This window comes from Sminthopsis crassicaudata, chromosome 4 (assembly GCF_048593235.1).
Source record: "Sminthopsis crassicaudata isolate SCR6 chromosome 4, ASM4859323v1, whole genome shotgun sequence".
In the NCBI taxonomy this organism is placed as follows: domain Eukaryota; kingdom Metazoa; phylum Chordata; class Mammalia; order Dasyuromorphia; family Dasyuridae; genus Sminthopsis; species Sminthopsis crassicaudata.
The window spans coordinates 30399483-30415254 of record NC_133620.1 but is presented as its reverse complement, the minus strand read 5'-3'; the positions used below and the strand labels follow the sequence as shown (position 1 = coordinate 30415254).

At 60.6% G+C, this 15772-nt stretch overlaps 1 protein-coding gene across 5 annotated transcripts in view; it reads left to right on the top strand.

Moving 5' to 3' along the window:
* SZT2 (SZT2 subunit of KICSTOR complex) overlaps positions 1 to 7104 on the top strand; it is a 66878-nt gene extending 59774 nt beyond the window's left edge. For all 5 annotated transcript variants that reach the window (XM_074266182.1, XM_074266181.1, XM_074266179.1 and 2 more), the window contains 10 exons: positions 452 to 542; positions 628 to 708; positions 2322 to 2396; positions 3265 to 3478; positions 3562 to 3718; positions 3871 to 3993; positions 4087 to 4513; positions 4595 to 4711; positions 5955 to 6023; positions 6100 to 7104. In XM_074266182.1, coding sequence (XP_074122283.1) covers positions 452 to 542; positions 628 to 708; positions 2322 to 2396; positions 3265 to 3478; positions 3562 to 3718; positions 3871 to 3993; positions 4087 to 4513; positions 4595 to 4711; positions 5955 to 6023; positions 6100 to 6243 — 1498 coding nt within the window. In that variant the 3' untranslated portion in view covers positions 6244 to 7104. The remainder of the gene's footprint in view (positions 1 to 451; positions 543 to 627; positions 709 to 2321; positions 2397 to 3264; positions 3479 to 3561; positions 3719 to 3870; positions 3994 to 4086; positions 4514 to 4594; positions 4712 to 5954; positions 6024 to 6099) is intronic.
* Positions 7105 to 15772: the final 8668 nt, after the last annotated feature.

The window sequence follows — 15772 nt, the reverse complement described above, 5'->3', positions numbered from 1 at the left end:
CGGAAGCTAATAATTAATTTGCAACAAGAAAATGGTATTTACACACATATATTGTATCTAGGTTATATTGTAACACATGTAAAATGTATGGGATTACCTGCCATTGGGGGGAGGGAGTGGAGGGAGGGAGGGGATAATTTGGAAAAATGAATTTAAAAATAAATTAAAAAAAAAAAAAAGTGAGTAGAGAGGACTCAGTTGCTCGAGAGTCTCCTCACCAGCCCTGCTGTTTCAGAGGCCCAGAGGCAGCCACCCTTCCCCCAGACCTGAAAGCTGCAGTCCCTATTAAGAGGGCAGGCCCCTTCCCAGGCACATGGCCTGACTCCTATGTACTACCTTCCTTCGCCTCTTGTCCCTCTGCTCTGAAATTCCCACCGTCCATCGATGAGATTAGCAGGTGTCTAACGTACCTCCCCGACCTCTGCCACTCTTACCCCCTGCTCCTTTCCAGCACCAGCCGGCTCCGGGCCATGGCCGTCCTGGGCACCGAGGGGCGAGGCTCTTTCTCCTGTCCCAAGACCAAGACGGATGGGAGTCCAAAGGTGAGTGTGTCCCCCATCCTGCCCCACCCCCACATAACTTGGGCGGTCCAGCCTGGAGTGTCACTTTTTGCTCTTCCTCCCTCAGAGTGCCAGCTCACCTCTTACCACCTACCACCTGCAGCGGGCTCTGCCCGGGGGCATTGTGCTCATGGAACTGGCTTTCCAGGTGAGTGTTGGGCCCAGTCTACTTAGGACCAAGCAGGGGGCCAGACTTTGTCCCGGTCTTCAAACAGAAGACTGAGGCTTTCCTCTAAGGTGAGCCCCCAGCTATATATAAGAAAATGGGCACCAGGCTCTCTTCCCTCCGTCCTTGTGCCCCAAGCACTTAGCACAGGCCTAGGAAAGAGGAGGGAATTACGGATGGTAGTGAGCAGTGACGCAGGGTCTGAGAGGGGGCCACGGATCGAGAGGCAGGCAGCAGTCAGGGCAGGCTTCTGAGAGGAGGAGGTGCCCACAGTCAGCTGCATGGGACAAGACGCCTGTTTGTAAGGTCCTTCTACAGGCCAGGGGAGAGAATGAGGTAAAAATAACCCTTTCTCTGTGTGGAAACACACTTGGGGCAGCCAGAGGGCATGGTGGATAGAGCCTCTGACTTAGAAGCAGGAAGACTTGACTTTAGATCCTGCCTCAAATTCTTCCTAGCTGCGTGACCCTGGACAAGTCCCTTCAGACTCTGCCTCTGTTTCCTCACCTGTAAAATAGAGATAATAGTCCCAATCTCCCCAAACTGGTTGAGGATTGATTGAGGTCACCTGTGCAAAGCACTTTGCAAACCTTGAGGTCCCCCGTGATCACTCACTCTCACTATCTGGAGCAGGAGTGATGGCTGGGAAAGAGCTGAAGGGCCAAGGCCTTGGAGGTCCCGGGAAAGCCAAAGAGCTTCCACCGACCAAGAGCGTGGCCGTTACTGATGCTCAGAGCAGGATGACTTCTCGTGTGTCTCTGGGCCCAGAGTTCTGCTCTGAAGAAGTATTCAGGGGCAGCTCGATGGCATGGTGGATGAGAACCAGAGTTCAAGCCCGGCCTCAGACACCTAATACTTATAGCGGTGTGACCCTGGGCAAGTCACCTCACCCCAAGTGCCTCAGCCAAAGGGGAACAGAAAGAATTGTTCCACCATAGGCACCTTTGTCAGTGCAGGACAGGCTGGCATTAGGGATAAGGCAAGCACAGTCCCGGCCCTCTTCTCTACCACCAGGTCGCTAGCATGGCAGGGAGCTGGGCCCCAAAAGCTTCGTGGCCTCCATGTTCTGTACTAAGTGACAGACACTGTGTTCAGGAGGCAGCAGTGTGGGTGATGGCAGGAGCGGGGTGGAGGCTGTATGTGGCCGTGGCCGTGCAGAGTCCCAGTCATTGTGTCAGGGGCACACCAGAGAGAGTGCCCAGGGGCCAGCCTTGTGGGACCCCTCCCCCCCCCCACTGGTTTGCAGGAGCAGAAGTAGCCCCTTTGGCTGGGCCAGAGTTTGTGCCACAGGGGAACCCCCTGGGCACACCACCCGGGCCTTGGAAAATTACTGACAGCTACAAATAGGGGGTGTGGCTGGGATAAGTCAGACAGGAGGTGATGGGGTCCGAAGTAAGGTCGCGGCTGTGTGAGTGGGGGGAGGGGACAGATGGGGAGAAACAGCCCCTCAGAGTTGGACTGATTGGAGGGGGGAGGGGAAGGGTGAAGATGAGAGGAGTTATATGCCCTGGAAAGCAGCGAGACTGGAAAACTGGGGAAGGACATGGAGGGGTGGTAATCCTAGTCCTCCACCCCTGTCTCCTCGGCTCCCCCAGGGCTGCTACTTCTGTGTGAAGCAGTACGCGTTGGAGTGTTCGCGGATCCCCATGGGCCAGGCCGTCAATTCCCAGGTACAATGGAAGGCGTGGGCGGGCTGAGGGAGAAGTTCTGATTCCTGCCAGGTCCTGGAACCAGGGCGTGGCCGAGGAGAGCAAGCGGACCCCCTTCCCTGGCTCAGCCGTAACCCTCCAAAGGCGGAATGAGGGCCAGGGATGAGGGAGACGCTCCCACAGCTAGAAAAGCCCTTCCTGGGTGCTGCCCTGCGGAGAACATGCCTTAGATCCTGAGGCAAGAAGCCAGGCGGGAGCCCGGCCTTTGTTCCGGCCCCGGCTGGCCCCAGCTATCCCTGCACTCGGGACCGGAGGCCAGCGGCCATTCTCAGACCACTTTCTTAGCCGGCCGGTCACATCCCAGGGTGGCTACTGTCTCTTCTGACTGTCGGGAGGGAGACGTGCCTCGGAGCTGCCCAGGCCTGGAGGCCCCGTGTCCCTGAGCACCTGCTCTTCTCCCTCTGACCTTTCCCAGGGGCCTCTCCTGGGGTCAGTTGTGGGTGTGAGCGGCTGCTGGCTCCTCAGCCCCTGACTCCTCTCCCTCCCCAGCCTGATAACCTCCGACTCTCCAAATCCCTGTCCAAGGGTGGGTTCCCTCTCATCATCCTCCTTCCCGCCCCCCCCCAGACCCCGGAGGGGGACAAGGTTTTCTGGCCCAGACAGGGGATACGGTCATTGTCTGGGGCAGGGGCAGCACTCAGTGTGTCAGACCTCCCCCTCACCTTTGTGTTTCCTTCTCCCACCCCTTGCCATGAGCTTCTCCTGCCTCCCCTACCCGTCCTTGCCTGCACTCTTCCCCCTCCTCCCACAGAAGCCCAGCCGGGAGCCGTCCCTGCCCCTCCCTTTACAGCTAGGGCAGCAGGCTCACCGTCGCCCCGTCTCCCTGCAGCTCTCCATGCTTTTCACTGAGGAGTGTGACAAGGTCCGGGATCTGATGCACGTGCACTCCTTCAGTTACGACTTCCACCTGCGGCTGGCGCACCAGCACGTGCTGGGCTCCCACCTGGCCCTGCGCCAGGGCTACCACCTCACCAGCTTCCTGCGCTGCTTCCTCACGCACCACCCCGACGGCCCCAACTTTGGCCGCAATCACATCTACCAGGGTAAGGGGGGGCCGGGCTCGAGCCACGCCCTGTGGGGGCCCAGACCATGGCCACCCACTCCCCTGGGTCCCTCTGCTCCGCAGGGACCATGGAGCTCCCCACGCAGCTCATCGCCGCCCACCAGCTCTACAACTACGTGGCCGACCACGCCAGCACCTACCACTTGAAGCCGCTGCGCATGGCCCGCCCCGGGGGGGGCCCTGAGCACAACGAGTACGCCCTGGTGTCTGTGTGGAACAGGTGAGGCTGCCCGGCCCCTGAAGCCCCGGGTCGCTCCCTGAGGCTTGCCCCCATGAGGGCAGTGCCCGGGCCCCCTGGAGATGTCACGCTGGGCCCCCCTCCCTCCCCCTGACCAGGGAAGGCGAGAGCCTAGCGTGGAGCCATCTTTGTAGCCCAGGTGTGTACCAGGACTCGGAGGGCCTCCGCCACCAGGACGACTTCGATGTGTCCCTGCTGGTCTGTCACTGCGCTGCCCCTTTCGAGGAACAGGGGGAGGCCGAGAGGCACGTGCTCCGGTAAGCCGGGGCTTGGGGCCAGAGGCCAGGGGGCCGGCCTATGGGGCAGGGGCCTGGGCCGGACCTCACTGCCCTTTGTGTCCGTGCCTCCAGCCTTCAGTTCTTTGTGGTGCTCACCAGCCAGCGGGAGCTCTTTCCCCGGCTCACGGCCGACATGCGCCGCTTCCGGAAGTCGCCTCGTCTCACACCCGAGCCAGAAGGTCCCAGCGGGTCAAGGGGTGGCCCCAGCGAGGTGGGGGGAGGACCCCGGGGGTCTAATGTCACCCTGGAGCCTGGGTCAGCAGCCCCCTTGTTCCCACCTCTGGCTGCGGAGGTGGCCGTGGCCCGGACGCTGCTGGCCCAGCTGGTGCAGCAGGCCGGCAGTCACTGCCGCCGAGACACGCTCTGGAAGCGCCTCTTCCTGCTAGAGCCCCCGGGGGCTGACCGGCTGCGGCTGGGTGGCCGGCTGGCCCTGGCGGAGCTGGAGGAGCTGCTGGGCGCCGTGCACGCCAAGTCCATTGGCGACATCGACCCCCAGCTGGTGAGGCCCGGGCGGGGTGGGCGCGGGGGGGCCTGGGGCGGCGGCCGACCCAACATGGCCTGAGCTGGTGGCCTTTCCTAGGACTGCTTCTTGTCCATGACGGTCTCCTGGTATCAGAGCCTCGTCAAGGTCCTTCTGAGCCGCTTCCCCCAGAGCTGCCGCCACTTCCAGAGCCCAGACTCGGGGACGCAGTACTTGGTGAGGAGCCCCCGAAGGCCGAGCCCCTCCTTGGGATCCCTCACAGTCCCCGGGGCCGATAAGCTGCCATGTTCTGTGCAGTCTGGGCTGGGGCTGGTGGGAGTGGCCGGGGACCCCCAGGGGAAGCGGCTCTCCTGGCACCTCCACCCAAGGCAGGCTCAGCATCTCATCGGCCTCAGCCGGGACATCATGGGCCCAGCACAGGCGAGAGGCAGAGTTGGACTTCTGGGCACAGCAGCCTGGACCCAGACCTGGCCCTGGCGGCAGGTCCGGTTCCTCTGGGGAGATAGAGCATGGCGCTCGGCCCAGGGAGAGGTTCCTGAAGCTAGGGCTTCTGAGAGGGGGCGAGGAGGAGCCTCGGGGGCAGATCTTACTCCCGGGAACAGCTGGGAGGTCAGGCAGAGACTGGGGGGGGAAGTGACATGGACATGGAGACAGATGGGGAGGGCTTGAAGTGCGAAGCTTACTCCTGGGGCAATAGGGAGCCAGTGCAGATGCTTGAAGGAGAGACATGGGCAGAGCGAAGTGGGGAGTGGATTACAGAGAAAAGGCCACTAGGACCCTGGAGGAGGTCATCACCACAACCAAGAGGAAGAGGAGCAGTGAGAGTGGGCGAGGGAGTGGGAGGCTGGGCAGGGCCTGCTGGGCCTTCGAGGAGAGACCCCAGCCCCTAGGCTGCTGTGCTGCTTTAAGAGAGAAGGCAAGAAGCGATCAGATCCGGTCACACGGTGCTCAGTGGGGACCCAAACTTGCCAGATGAGGAAGATGGGGCTGGAAGGAAATGATTTAGCGGTCCTAGTGGAACACAAGCTCAGGGGCTGAGTCACCAGCATAACAGCTGATGAGACACGGGGATCAGAGCGAGGAATGTGCCCACGGGTCTTGTTCCATATTTGAAGGAGGGCAGTGGGTGCCCAGGGTCCTGCCAAGGAGGGTTGTAGCCATCCCCAGGACACCTGTCAGGGAGCTAGTCTGGGGATGTCCACACAGTGGTCCCTGAGGACCAAGGGAGGAGCCCTGGGGAACACTGGCAGTTGGGGGAGAGGGAATGGAGCTGGAGAAAGTGGAAGAACACAGGGGTTCTGAGGCCAGAGGAGAAGGGCTGGGGAGCTGGGGATCCAAGGAAAGGTCGCAGGGAATAGTAGAGCCTGCTCCTGGCCACGCTCTCCTGCCAGAGAGCGGAGCCCTGCTTGGCTGGGGTGGGAGGGGTGCCCAGTGTGACCTTTGCCCTCCCTCCACCCAGGTGGTGCTAAACCAGAAATTCACCGACTGTTTTGTGTTGGTGTTCCTGGATTCTCACTCAGGAAAGACAGTGAGTAGTTGGGGCCCGGAGGGAGGGGCGGGCTCCCAGGCACTGCTGTGTTTCACCCGCACTCTGGTCTCCCCAGTCACTCACCGTGGTTTTCCGAGAGCCGTTCCCTGTTCAGCCCCAGAACAGCGAGAGCCCCCCCGCCCAGCTGGTCTCCACCTACCACCACCTGGAGTCTGTCATTAACACCGCCTGCTTCACACTGTGGACTCGCCTCCTCTGAGAAAAGGGCTGTGCTCCCCAGACTACTGACCACTAGGAGGGGAGTCCTCCCTGGAGCTGACCACCCTGGGCCACCCTCCAGGGGGCCCCTGCACCTGGTGACCCCTGGGCTCCTGCGCTGGGTGAACCCTCTGCTGACCTTCAGGCTCCCACTAATCGGGGGGGTTGGACTTAGTCAGCCCCCAGCCAAGCCCACAGGGGCAGAAGGCGACCAGGCCAGCCTCTGAGGGCCCTCCCTGACTCTTGGCCGGGCACCATGGGAGGGAGAAGAGAAGGAATGGAAACAGATTGACCCAAGCCCTGCTGCTGTCCTCGTAGGGCCCCAGACCAGTCTTTAGCTCGCCCCAGGTGAGGTCTTGGGCCCGGCCCGGCCTGCCGTACTCCCAGCAGGCGCTGGCCCTTCAGGCCTTCAGGAGAGTTTTCCTGAGTTTGTTGCCAACGGCAGCAGTGGCTGGGGAGAAAAGCACTTGTGAGCGGGGGGCAGGCCCAGTGGTGACTGTGGCTGCCCTGGCCAGGCCTCGGCCTCTGAAGCTGTTTCCCCAGAAATGAGATGGGGATCCACCTCTTGGCACTCCTGTGGGGGACTCCTCTGGTGCTCCCCAAACGGGGACTCCGAGGGCCAGGCCTTGTGGGCAGAGAAAGATGGCCCAGATGCCACCCAACGGCACTGAGGCTGTCCCAGGGTGGGGGAGACCGGCCTGCTCATGACAGCAGCTTCTACTGGAGGCCCTGGCATGATCCCAGACATGGTCACATCTCCCTCACCCCCCACCCCACCCTCACCCTGCCACCTTTGTCTCATGTTCTGCCTTGATAAGTTTCGTTTTGGACACTCCCAATAAAATGCTGTGACCGAGAAGAAGTCGGCTCCCATGGGCCTCAGTTGTCTCCCAGGGTTCGGCTCCCTGAAGAGCCGCCTCCCTGACCTTGGGGATGCTTAATTGCCCTCCAGGCTGGTTCTCCTTCCCTGGCTTGCAGGTCTAAACCCCCAGGACCTTGTTTGTAGATCTCTTCTGCCTCTGAGATGGAATTGCTGACTAGCTACCTTCCCATCAGCCCCAGAAGGGCTGGCAGGGCTCCCCCCAACCCAGTAGGGCCGCATTCTGTACACCTTCCTCTCTGGTCCTGGGCCGGTGGCCAACACCTCCCTGTCCAGTCAGTCATTCTGGGGAAGCTCCTCGGAGGGAGCCTCCCCCAGGGAGTGAGCCGCACTTGCTGGGACTCACATAGACCTCTGGTCTCACCCAGGCCTGGGGCCCTTCTGCCACTGCTGCAGGTGACTGGCTTAGGGGCCCTCCTTTTTGCCACAGGGAGGGAGCTCCAGACAGGGCAAGGACAGCCTCCTCTGAGCCCAGGAGCAGCCCGTCATCTTGCTTGATTACTGGGGACAGTCTCTGCAGAGGATCTTATCCCATGGCAAAGGTCTTTCTCCCTTGTTAAATGCTGAGGACGCACAAAAGAGGCATCGAGTGCTCTCGGGAAGCTCACAGTCTAGCAAGGCAGACAAGCTGCCTCAAGAGTAATAGAGGCACTAAGAGAGGGGGGGGCCACTGGCTTGGAGGGACCCCCCAACTGTAGAGACTGGGATTTCAGCTGGGATTGGAGGAGGCTGGGAAGCAAACGAGCGAGAGTTCCAGGCAGGAGAAATCCCTCAAATCTAGAAAGGTGAGAGAGAGTCCCGTGTCATCGGATCCCAGGGTGTGTGGGATCCCACTGGGAGTGTAAGCAGTGGCTTTGAAGGCCACGCAGGCTCTCAGACTGGACCCCGGAAGGGACAGGATCAGACCTGCACTTCCCAAAGACCATTTTGGCCACTGAAGAACCAGCATGGTAGTGACGGCGGAGGAGAGAAGGGAGCCTCCGCGAGGGATGTGGGAATTGGCAGGCCCGGGCAATAGATTGGCTGCAAGGAGAAAGATGGACGTAGGGCAGGCCTGGGTGACTGGGGGAATGATGGTGCCCTTAGCAGCGAAGGGGAGTTTGGGAGAGAGGAAGGCCTTAGCCATGGTGAGTTTAGGATTCTACAGGACATAGTTCTAGATCCATTCGGACCCCAATGGGAGATTGGAATCTGGAGCTCAGGAGGGAGAAAAGGGCAGGACATGTTGATGTGAGTCATCTGTACGAAGAGGATCGCTGAAAGCATGGGAGCCAATGAGATCAAATAGAAAAGAGGAGGGGGAAGCTGAAGGAGCCTTGAGGGACACCCTCAGTGGTGTGGCCCAGTAACTGAGCAGCAGCTAGGTCACAGGGGAGCCATGTCATGAAGACCCTGAGAGGTGGGAGTGTTGGAGGGTCCTCAGAGCCACGGAAGGCCGAGGGCTCAGCAAGGGGAGGTGGAGAAAAAGCACTGGTGACGGCCATTGAGCCGGTCAGCAGCGAGAGCAGCTGCGCTTAAATGACAAGGTTGGAAACCAAGTTGTCAAAGGAAGGGAAGCTACCTGTGGCACTTGGCCACACAAGGGGGAGGAGTGGAGACGCACGCTGGTGGGCATCGATCAGGGGCTGTTTGAGGAGGGGAAAAATGAGACCTGTTTGTAGGCAGCAGGGAAGCAGCCGCCAGACAAGGAAAGATGGGGAGTGAGGATGAGATGGGTTGGAAAGGGGTCCCTTGTGCAAGCCCTTGGCACCTACAGGTGATGGAGGAGATGAATCTGGGAGAGCACTGCAGTGGAAACATGGGCCTGAGGGCAGCTGGGTGGCACAGTGGCTAGAGCACTGGCCCTGAAGTCAGGAGGACCCGAGTTCAAATCTCAGACACTACCATCTGTGTAACCCTGGGCAGGTCACTTCAACCCGATTGCCTCAGGAAAAACCAACGTGGGCCTTTGTCTCCAAGAGAAGCTGGAGTTCAGGCAAAGCCTGGGCGGTTTTCTCCAAGGCCATGCACTGCTTCCTTGCCCCTGGGAGCCTGGCTCTGCCCTAAGACTTGGGCTGGATTATATTGTGAGCTCCCGCCTTTCCCACCGAGCCCTCCCCAGACATTGTGGGTGGGAGCTAAAGCAGGCTCCGAATCCCTGCCCGTGGGTGTTCCCCACCTGCCGATACCCTGAGGGTTGTGGTCTGACCCACAGGAAGGCCGCTTGTTCTTGGACAACCCCTCCCCTTGTGAAGCTTCCAGCCTAGTCCAGGCGTGCCCATGAGCTAACTCTCCTGCCGGGGTCCAGGTCTCAGCGGAGCTGCCCTCCCCCACTTCTCTCCCGGCTTGGTTGGTAAAGATGATCTTGGGAACTGGCGCTGGACTTTCCCCGGGCGCTCCCGGATGCCATCCGCTCTGGACCAGAGACTTTTGGAAGCCGCGGCTCAGCGTTTCCCCCCACGGGGAGAGGATGCTGCGCCTCAGTCAGTCACGGGCAGGGCTGTCCGGCCCCGGGCCAAGCAGAGGCCCCGGAAAGCGCCGAGCTGGGGAAGAGTCTCCCTCTGTAAGCAGCCAGGAATCTGGGCCTCAGGAACAAGGATTATCTCTCTCCATCTCTCCATCTCTCCTGAGATTTTATCCAGGAGCAGCTAGGTGGCGCCAGAGGACACAGAACACTGGGCCTGCAGTCAGGAAAACCTGAGTTCAAAATGGTCCCTAGCTGTTTGAGTCTGGGCCTCCTCCCTGTGCCTCAGTTTCCTCATCTGTAAAATGGGGTCAATAATAGTGCCGGCCACTATTGTGGTAGTGAGAATCAAGTGAGATAACATTTGTAAAGGGTTTTGCAAACCCTAAAATGCTATGTTCACGCTCTTAAAACTATTATTATTAATATTGTTTATTATTATTAAGATCTAAATAAGCTACATCCACAGCATTCTCGTCTTCAGTTTAATGAGCCCCTCCAAAAAAGGAAATAAGACGAGTTTATGATCACCGCTCCTTTCCCCAGTCTCTGGCAACGTCTCCCCAGTTCCCAGGAATCCGGTACCTTGGCCCAGACTTCCCAGTCTCGCCTCTTTCTTTCGGGAACACGAGGACTTTTGCCCTTTCTGGCCCGTCTCCCTGATGTTTCCGGGAGCCCTGACTGCTGACACTTGGGACAGAGGCCGGAGTGCAGCCGGGCTGGGCCGGGTCAGCCACTATCTCCTTCCTCGCGTTAGGCATTAACTCCTGTCATGTTTGCTTTTGTCCTTCATCGTCCAAAGAGCAGAGTGAGGCCAGGGCGGCTTGAGCCTGTTGATTGGTTCCCAGCTTCGACCTCTGCTTCCCCCGGGGTTGCTACAGTCCCCTGTGGCTTTTGACCCTCCAGATGCCTCAGCTCTTACAGAGAGGGCCAGCCTCCTTCTTAGTCACTCTGTTTTCTGCGCTGGCTTTTTCTCCTGGAAGACCTGCTAATAACCTAAGGTGACTTGGAGTTCCCTGCTGGGTCCGGATCACTTCTCTTATTTCCTCAGAACTTTGTTCTTGAGAGCTGCTATTCCACAACTCTGGGCGGACACAGGATGAGCCCGTGGATCCTGCCTCCTAAAGGGCCAAAGCTTGGAGGGAAGAGGGGGCACGTTCAATTGTCGCCTCGAAACCGGCTCTTCTAAGCTGCCGCCGACCCGGTTCTTGTAGCAGTCCAAAGGAGCTCAGGCGCCCAGTTTGTCTTCCCAGCGGTGCCGTCCCTTCTCTCCTACTCTTCTGCTCTGCGTCCTTGGCCCCAGAACTTGCAGTTTTTCAGATCCCAGAATTCCCCAAACCTTGACATCTGAGCTGCCCGTACCTCACCCTTGCACCCTCATTCCATACTCTGTCTCCGGGACAACAAAGATGGGCTCCAGGGACACCATGAGACTGCCCAGTCCCGGGTCTGGGGACCAGGAAGGAAAAGGCTGGACAGAAATAAGCTAATTCAGGGGCAGCGATGGCACAGGGGCAGAGCACCAGCCTTGGAGTCAGGAGGGCCTGAGTTCAAACTTAACACTTGCTGGCTGTGTGACTTAGCAAGTGACGACCAAGTCACTGAACCCCGATTGCCTTGCAAAATAAATAAATAAATGAATAGAAATCAAAGCTAATTGGCCAGTTCCCTGGGAGGTCTTACCACGGGACTGTCTCAGCCTGGGGGCTAGATAGGCTGGATGGAGTTTATGAGTGATGGAGGAGGACTCCTCCATTCCTCCACCACCCCTTGTTCCTGTCTATTTCTGTCTTCCCAGGAGCACATCCTTGGCGAGAGGTCTCTAAACAAGGAGAGCTTAAAACACTTCACAGGGGCTAATCACTCCCCAAGTCACGAGCCATCCAGGCAGCAAAGCCACTGCTGGGGTATGGGGGGACCCAAGAAGAAGATCTGAGAGATCCAGAGCCGGAGGTAGAGAAAAGGAAAATGACATCTCTAAACTTGGGAGCTCCGCTCTCTCAGCCCCCAGGGAGGGGAGGCACTGTATCCCTCTCATTAGAGTCCTGGGGACCTTCGTCAGGCACAGCAAAGGGGCCACTGGGGATATGGAAAGGAGGAGCCACCCTTTGCCCCAGTTCACAGAGGAGGCTCAGGAGCTCCATAAGATTATAGATAGATAGATAGATAGATAGATAGATAGATAGATAGATAGATTAATGTTAAATGTGCAATTCTTCTATACATATTTTCCACAATTATGCTGCCCGAGAATAATCAGATCAAAGAGGGGAAAAAAAGTGAGAAAACAAAAAGCAAACAACAAAAAGGTGGAAATGCTATGTTGTGATCCGCACTCAGTTCCCAGCCTCCCTCTGGGCTCTGTCCACTACTAGACCTTTGAACTGGCCTGAATCACCTCATTGTTGAAAAGACCCTCACCGGCAGAAATGATTGTCCCATAATCTTGTTGTTGTGAACAACGATCTCCTGGTCCTGCTCACTTCCCTCAGCATCAGTTCCTGTCAGTCTCTCCCGACCTCTCTGAAACCATCCTGCTGGTCACTTCTTACAGAGCAATAATATTCCTAATATTCATAGACCACAGTTTTCTCAGCCATTCCCCAGCTGAGGGGCCTCCGCTGAGCTTCCAGCTCCTGGCCACGGTTAGCCCACGTGGGCCCCTTCCCTCCTTTGTGATCGGTTTGGACCCAGGCCCAGGAGAGGCGCTGCTGCCTGAGGGGCGCACGCTTTGATGGCCCTTTGGGCAGGGTTCCATATCGAGGAGCTCCCCGATCGGAGCCAGACTCGTACAGTCTGCGGCTGGAAACACCCAGCGTGGAAGTGGCTTTCGTGGCCTAGGCCCCGTTCAGCTCCTGCCTTGCCCCAGGGGCCTGGGGACTTTGGGTAAGAACGCGCTGGCGCTAGGGTTCTAGCCCAGCCTGGAGGCAGCGGGGAGGGACTGGGGGTCTGGGGCCGCAAGCACGGAGCTTGAGCTCTGCCTCAGTTTCGTTTTCGGTCAAGTGGGGACAATAATAGCATGAACTTCCCAGGATTCCTCTAAGGGTAAGAAATTTGCGAAGCGCTTGGAAGCCCCACTGGGAGCCCGCGGCGGTGACGTGGGCAGGCTGGGGATGGGGGTTGTAAGGAAGTTGACTAAGCCCCCCAGCCAGCTCAGGGAGCCGGACCTCCACCCGCGGCCCCACATCTGGGGGGTGAGGGGCTGGGCCTCCAGGCCGACGTCCTGCCGCACAGCGAGCGCTCTCCCGGGGTCCGGGGGCAGCCCCTCTCCCCGTTACCCCCGCCAGCTCCGAGAGGCGGCCCAGAGCCTCCCTCCCGGGCGCAGAGTCCACGCTGCCCACGCCGCAGCTGCTGCGCCTGCACCCTAAGCGCGCGGAAGGATGTGTGGAGACCCCCCCCCCATCCGACGCGGCGCCTACAGTGCCCGAGCCGGCGGCGCCTCCGAGGGGCTTCCTCCCGGCTGCAGCCTCTCCAGCCCCTGCTCCTGGGCCGGCCCTGTCGGGGTCTCTCCGCGGACACGAGAGGGCGCCCGCGCTCCACCTGCGAATTTAGGATTCAGCCTAACCGGAAATAAACCCCATGGGGATCCCCCCCCCCCCCGCCCCCTTCTCCCTCGGCGCCCCTCCCTGAGCTCGGCCCTTCTCCCCTGCGGCTTCGGGCCTAGACCCCCATCCTGTCCCCTTCACCCAGAGAACCATCGTTCCCAAATGGACCCACCCCCGCTGCGAGCTCTGGCCCGTCCGGGCTCCCAACCCCCGGGGGCTCCCTTGTCGGGAAGAGAATGCGGACTGCCGGCCAGAGCCGACCCAGCACGCCCCCCTCCCCCAGGCCTCTGCTGGGGGATGCCTCGAGGACTGGAGCTCTGCGGCTGCAGCCAGTCCCTCCTCTGGAACAGCTTCGTCCCTGGGAAATTATTCGTGACCTTAGGCTTAAGTCAGTCGGCAATAAACATTTATTAGGCACCTACTGTGTGCCAGGAGCGGTGCAAAGTGCCAGTGGCTCCCAGTCCATGGAAGGCAACATCGGAACAGCCAAGCACAAAGTGGGCGGCTGGGTCCCCTTCCCATGGGCGGGAGCTGAGTTTCGGAGGAAGCCAGAAAGCAAAGGGGAGAAGGGAGAGCATTCTGCCTATGGGGGAAGCAGCTGCCCTGGAGGGGCCGGAAAAGGCTCCCTCCCCCCCAGCCGGGATGTGAGGACGAGATAACAGGCAAGTGGGGGGGGAGTGTGCCCCCCAGACACACCCGGAAGTTCCTTGCGGCTCCCATACGTGCTCCTGTGCCTTCCCTGAAAAGCAAGGACCTGCTCATTTCTGAGTCCCCAAGGGCGGCGTGACCAAGGACCCGGAGAGCCAGGCCCGGGCTCAGGGCCAGGGCGCCCTTCCTCTCCCCCGCACCATTCCATGCCCCAGGCAGCTCTAAGTCTCTTGAAGGGGCAGAGAAGGGCTTTCCTCTCCCGGGAGTTCTCTCTACCCCGGACGTCTCAGTTCTGGGCCCAGTCCCGGCTTCCATCCCGGCCCAGGCGAGGGGTTCTGGGAGGGAGCTAGAATGGTCCGGGCCTCCTCTGGCTCATCCCCCGCGGCACGGTGGCAGCTCACTAGAGTTTGTCCCCGGGCTCTCCTCTCCTCTGGCCCCCCCCCCCCACCCTCAGCGCCGCTTTGCTCGACAGTGATTTTCTAGAAGAAGGAGACTCCTATTCCACAAACTCCAAGGGCCGGCCTCGCCTCCACTTTCCCTTTCAGCCTCCTCCCTCTCCCCGCGGTTCCAGCTTCCTTTTAGTTCTCGGAAGAGAACGGAAGCTCCTTGAAGCCAGGTCCTGCTTTCCTGGTGGCCTCTTACTTGGCACAGGGCCCGGCACGAAGCAAGCACCCAAACATGTTCGGTCCGGTCCCGATGGAGGGTTTTCCACTCCCATCCTCACCCCAAGCTGCTAGTGTTTCCCCCCCTGCCCCCCCAGCGCACCATCAGTTCCCTTGAGTTGATTTTTGGTCCCAGGCGATTCTGACTGGGATAGAACAAGCTGGGGGAGGGGGGGAGGAAGGGGAGGGTTTCTTTTTTTGTCTTTGCACCCCCAGTGCTCAGCGCAGAGTAGGTGTTTAATAAATGTTCTTTGCTTGGCTAATCATTTATTTTAATCCTTCCAAAGCTGGAGGAATCAACCAGAGGAAATCCTATCTTTCTCCGGATTCTCTGCTGGGGAGGGGCATCCGCGGGGGACCTGTGGAGAGGAAATCTAGGTGTCTGCAGCTTTGGGGAGCACCGATTGCAAGGGGGGCGGAAGGACAAAGAGGACTCTGTTTCCTCGAGTTCCAGGGCCCAGGAGGGGACGGGCACCGGGGAAGAGAAACGGGGACTTGCCTCCGGGGACCCATGTGGACACACAGGGAGCTCCCCAAACAAGCGACTGGAGGGAGGGGGCGGGCACCGCCCCACCAGAAGAGGCGCGGGGGGAGGGGGCCGAGCTGGGGAGACAAAAGGGCTGGGCATCTTTGCTGCGCTCTCCCGGGAAGAAGTCTGGCCCGCCGCGGATCGGAGGGTAACTAAGGGCAGGGCCGAGCTCCGGCCGCGCCGCCGCCGCCGCTTTCTTTGTCTGGAGCCTCAGCCTTGGACCACAGGAGGATGCCCGGGCTCGGGCCGGAGGCGCGCCGGGGGGAGGGTGAACACCTGGCCCAGGTGAGGACCCCGCCCCTCCACGAGTGCGGGAGCGAGGGGCGGGGGAGGCCGAGCCCCGCTTCTCCGGCCTGGCGAGGTTTCGGGGAGCCCGGAGAGCGGGGGCGGATCCCATCTGGGGAAGGCGGGGAGCGCTGCGGGGGGGGCACCCCTCGAGGCCGAGGGGGGGTCGCCCGGGGCAAGCCCGCGGCCGGGGCTCGCTCGGACCCGGCGGGCTCGGCGGCCGCGGGGAGGCAGGTGGGGGCTCCTCGGCCCGATCCCCTCCCTTTCCTCCGCCGGCAGCCTGGGGCGAGGCTGGTGGGGGCTGCGAACCAAGGCTACCCGGCCCCCGCCCCCTGCGGGTCAGGCGAGCCGGGAGAGTTTGCTGCCCGCGCCCAGTGCGCACATGCGGGGAGCCCCGCGCGTACCGACCCCGCTCCCCGGGCCTCCGCCGGCGAGGGGGGCGCGCGCGCCAGGGAGGGGGCGCGCACGGCGCTCGGGTGCGCGCACGGCCGCCGGGCACGCGGGCGAGGAGGAGGCGGCGGCGGCGGCGGCGGTGGCG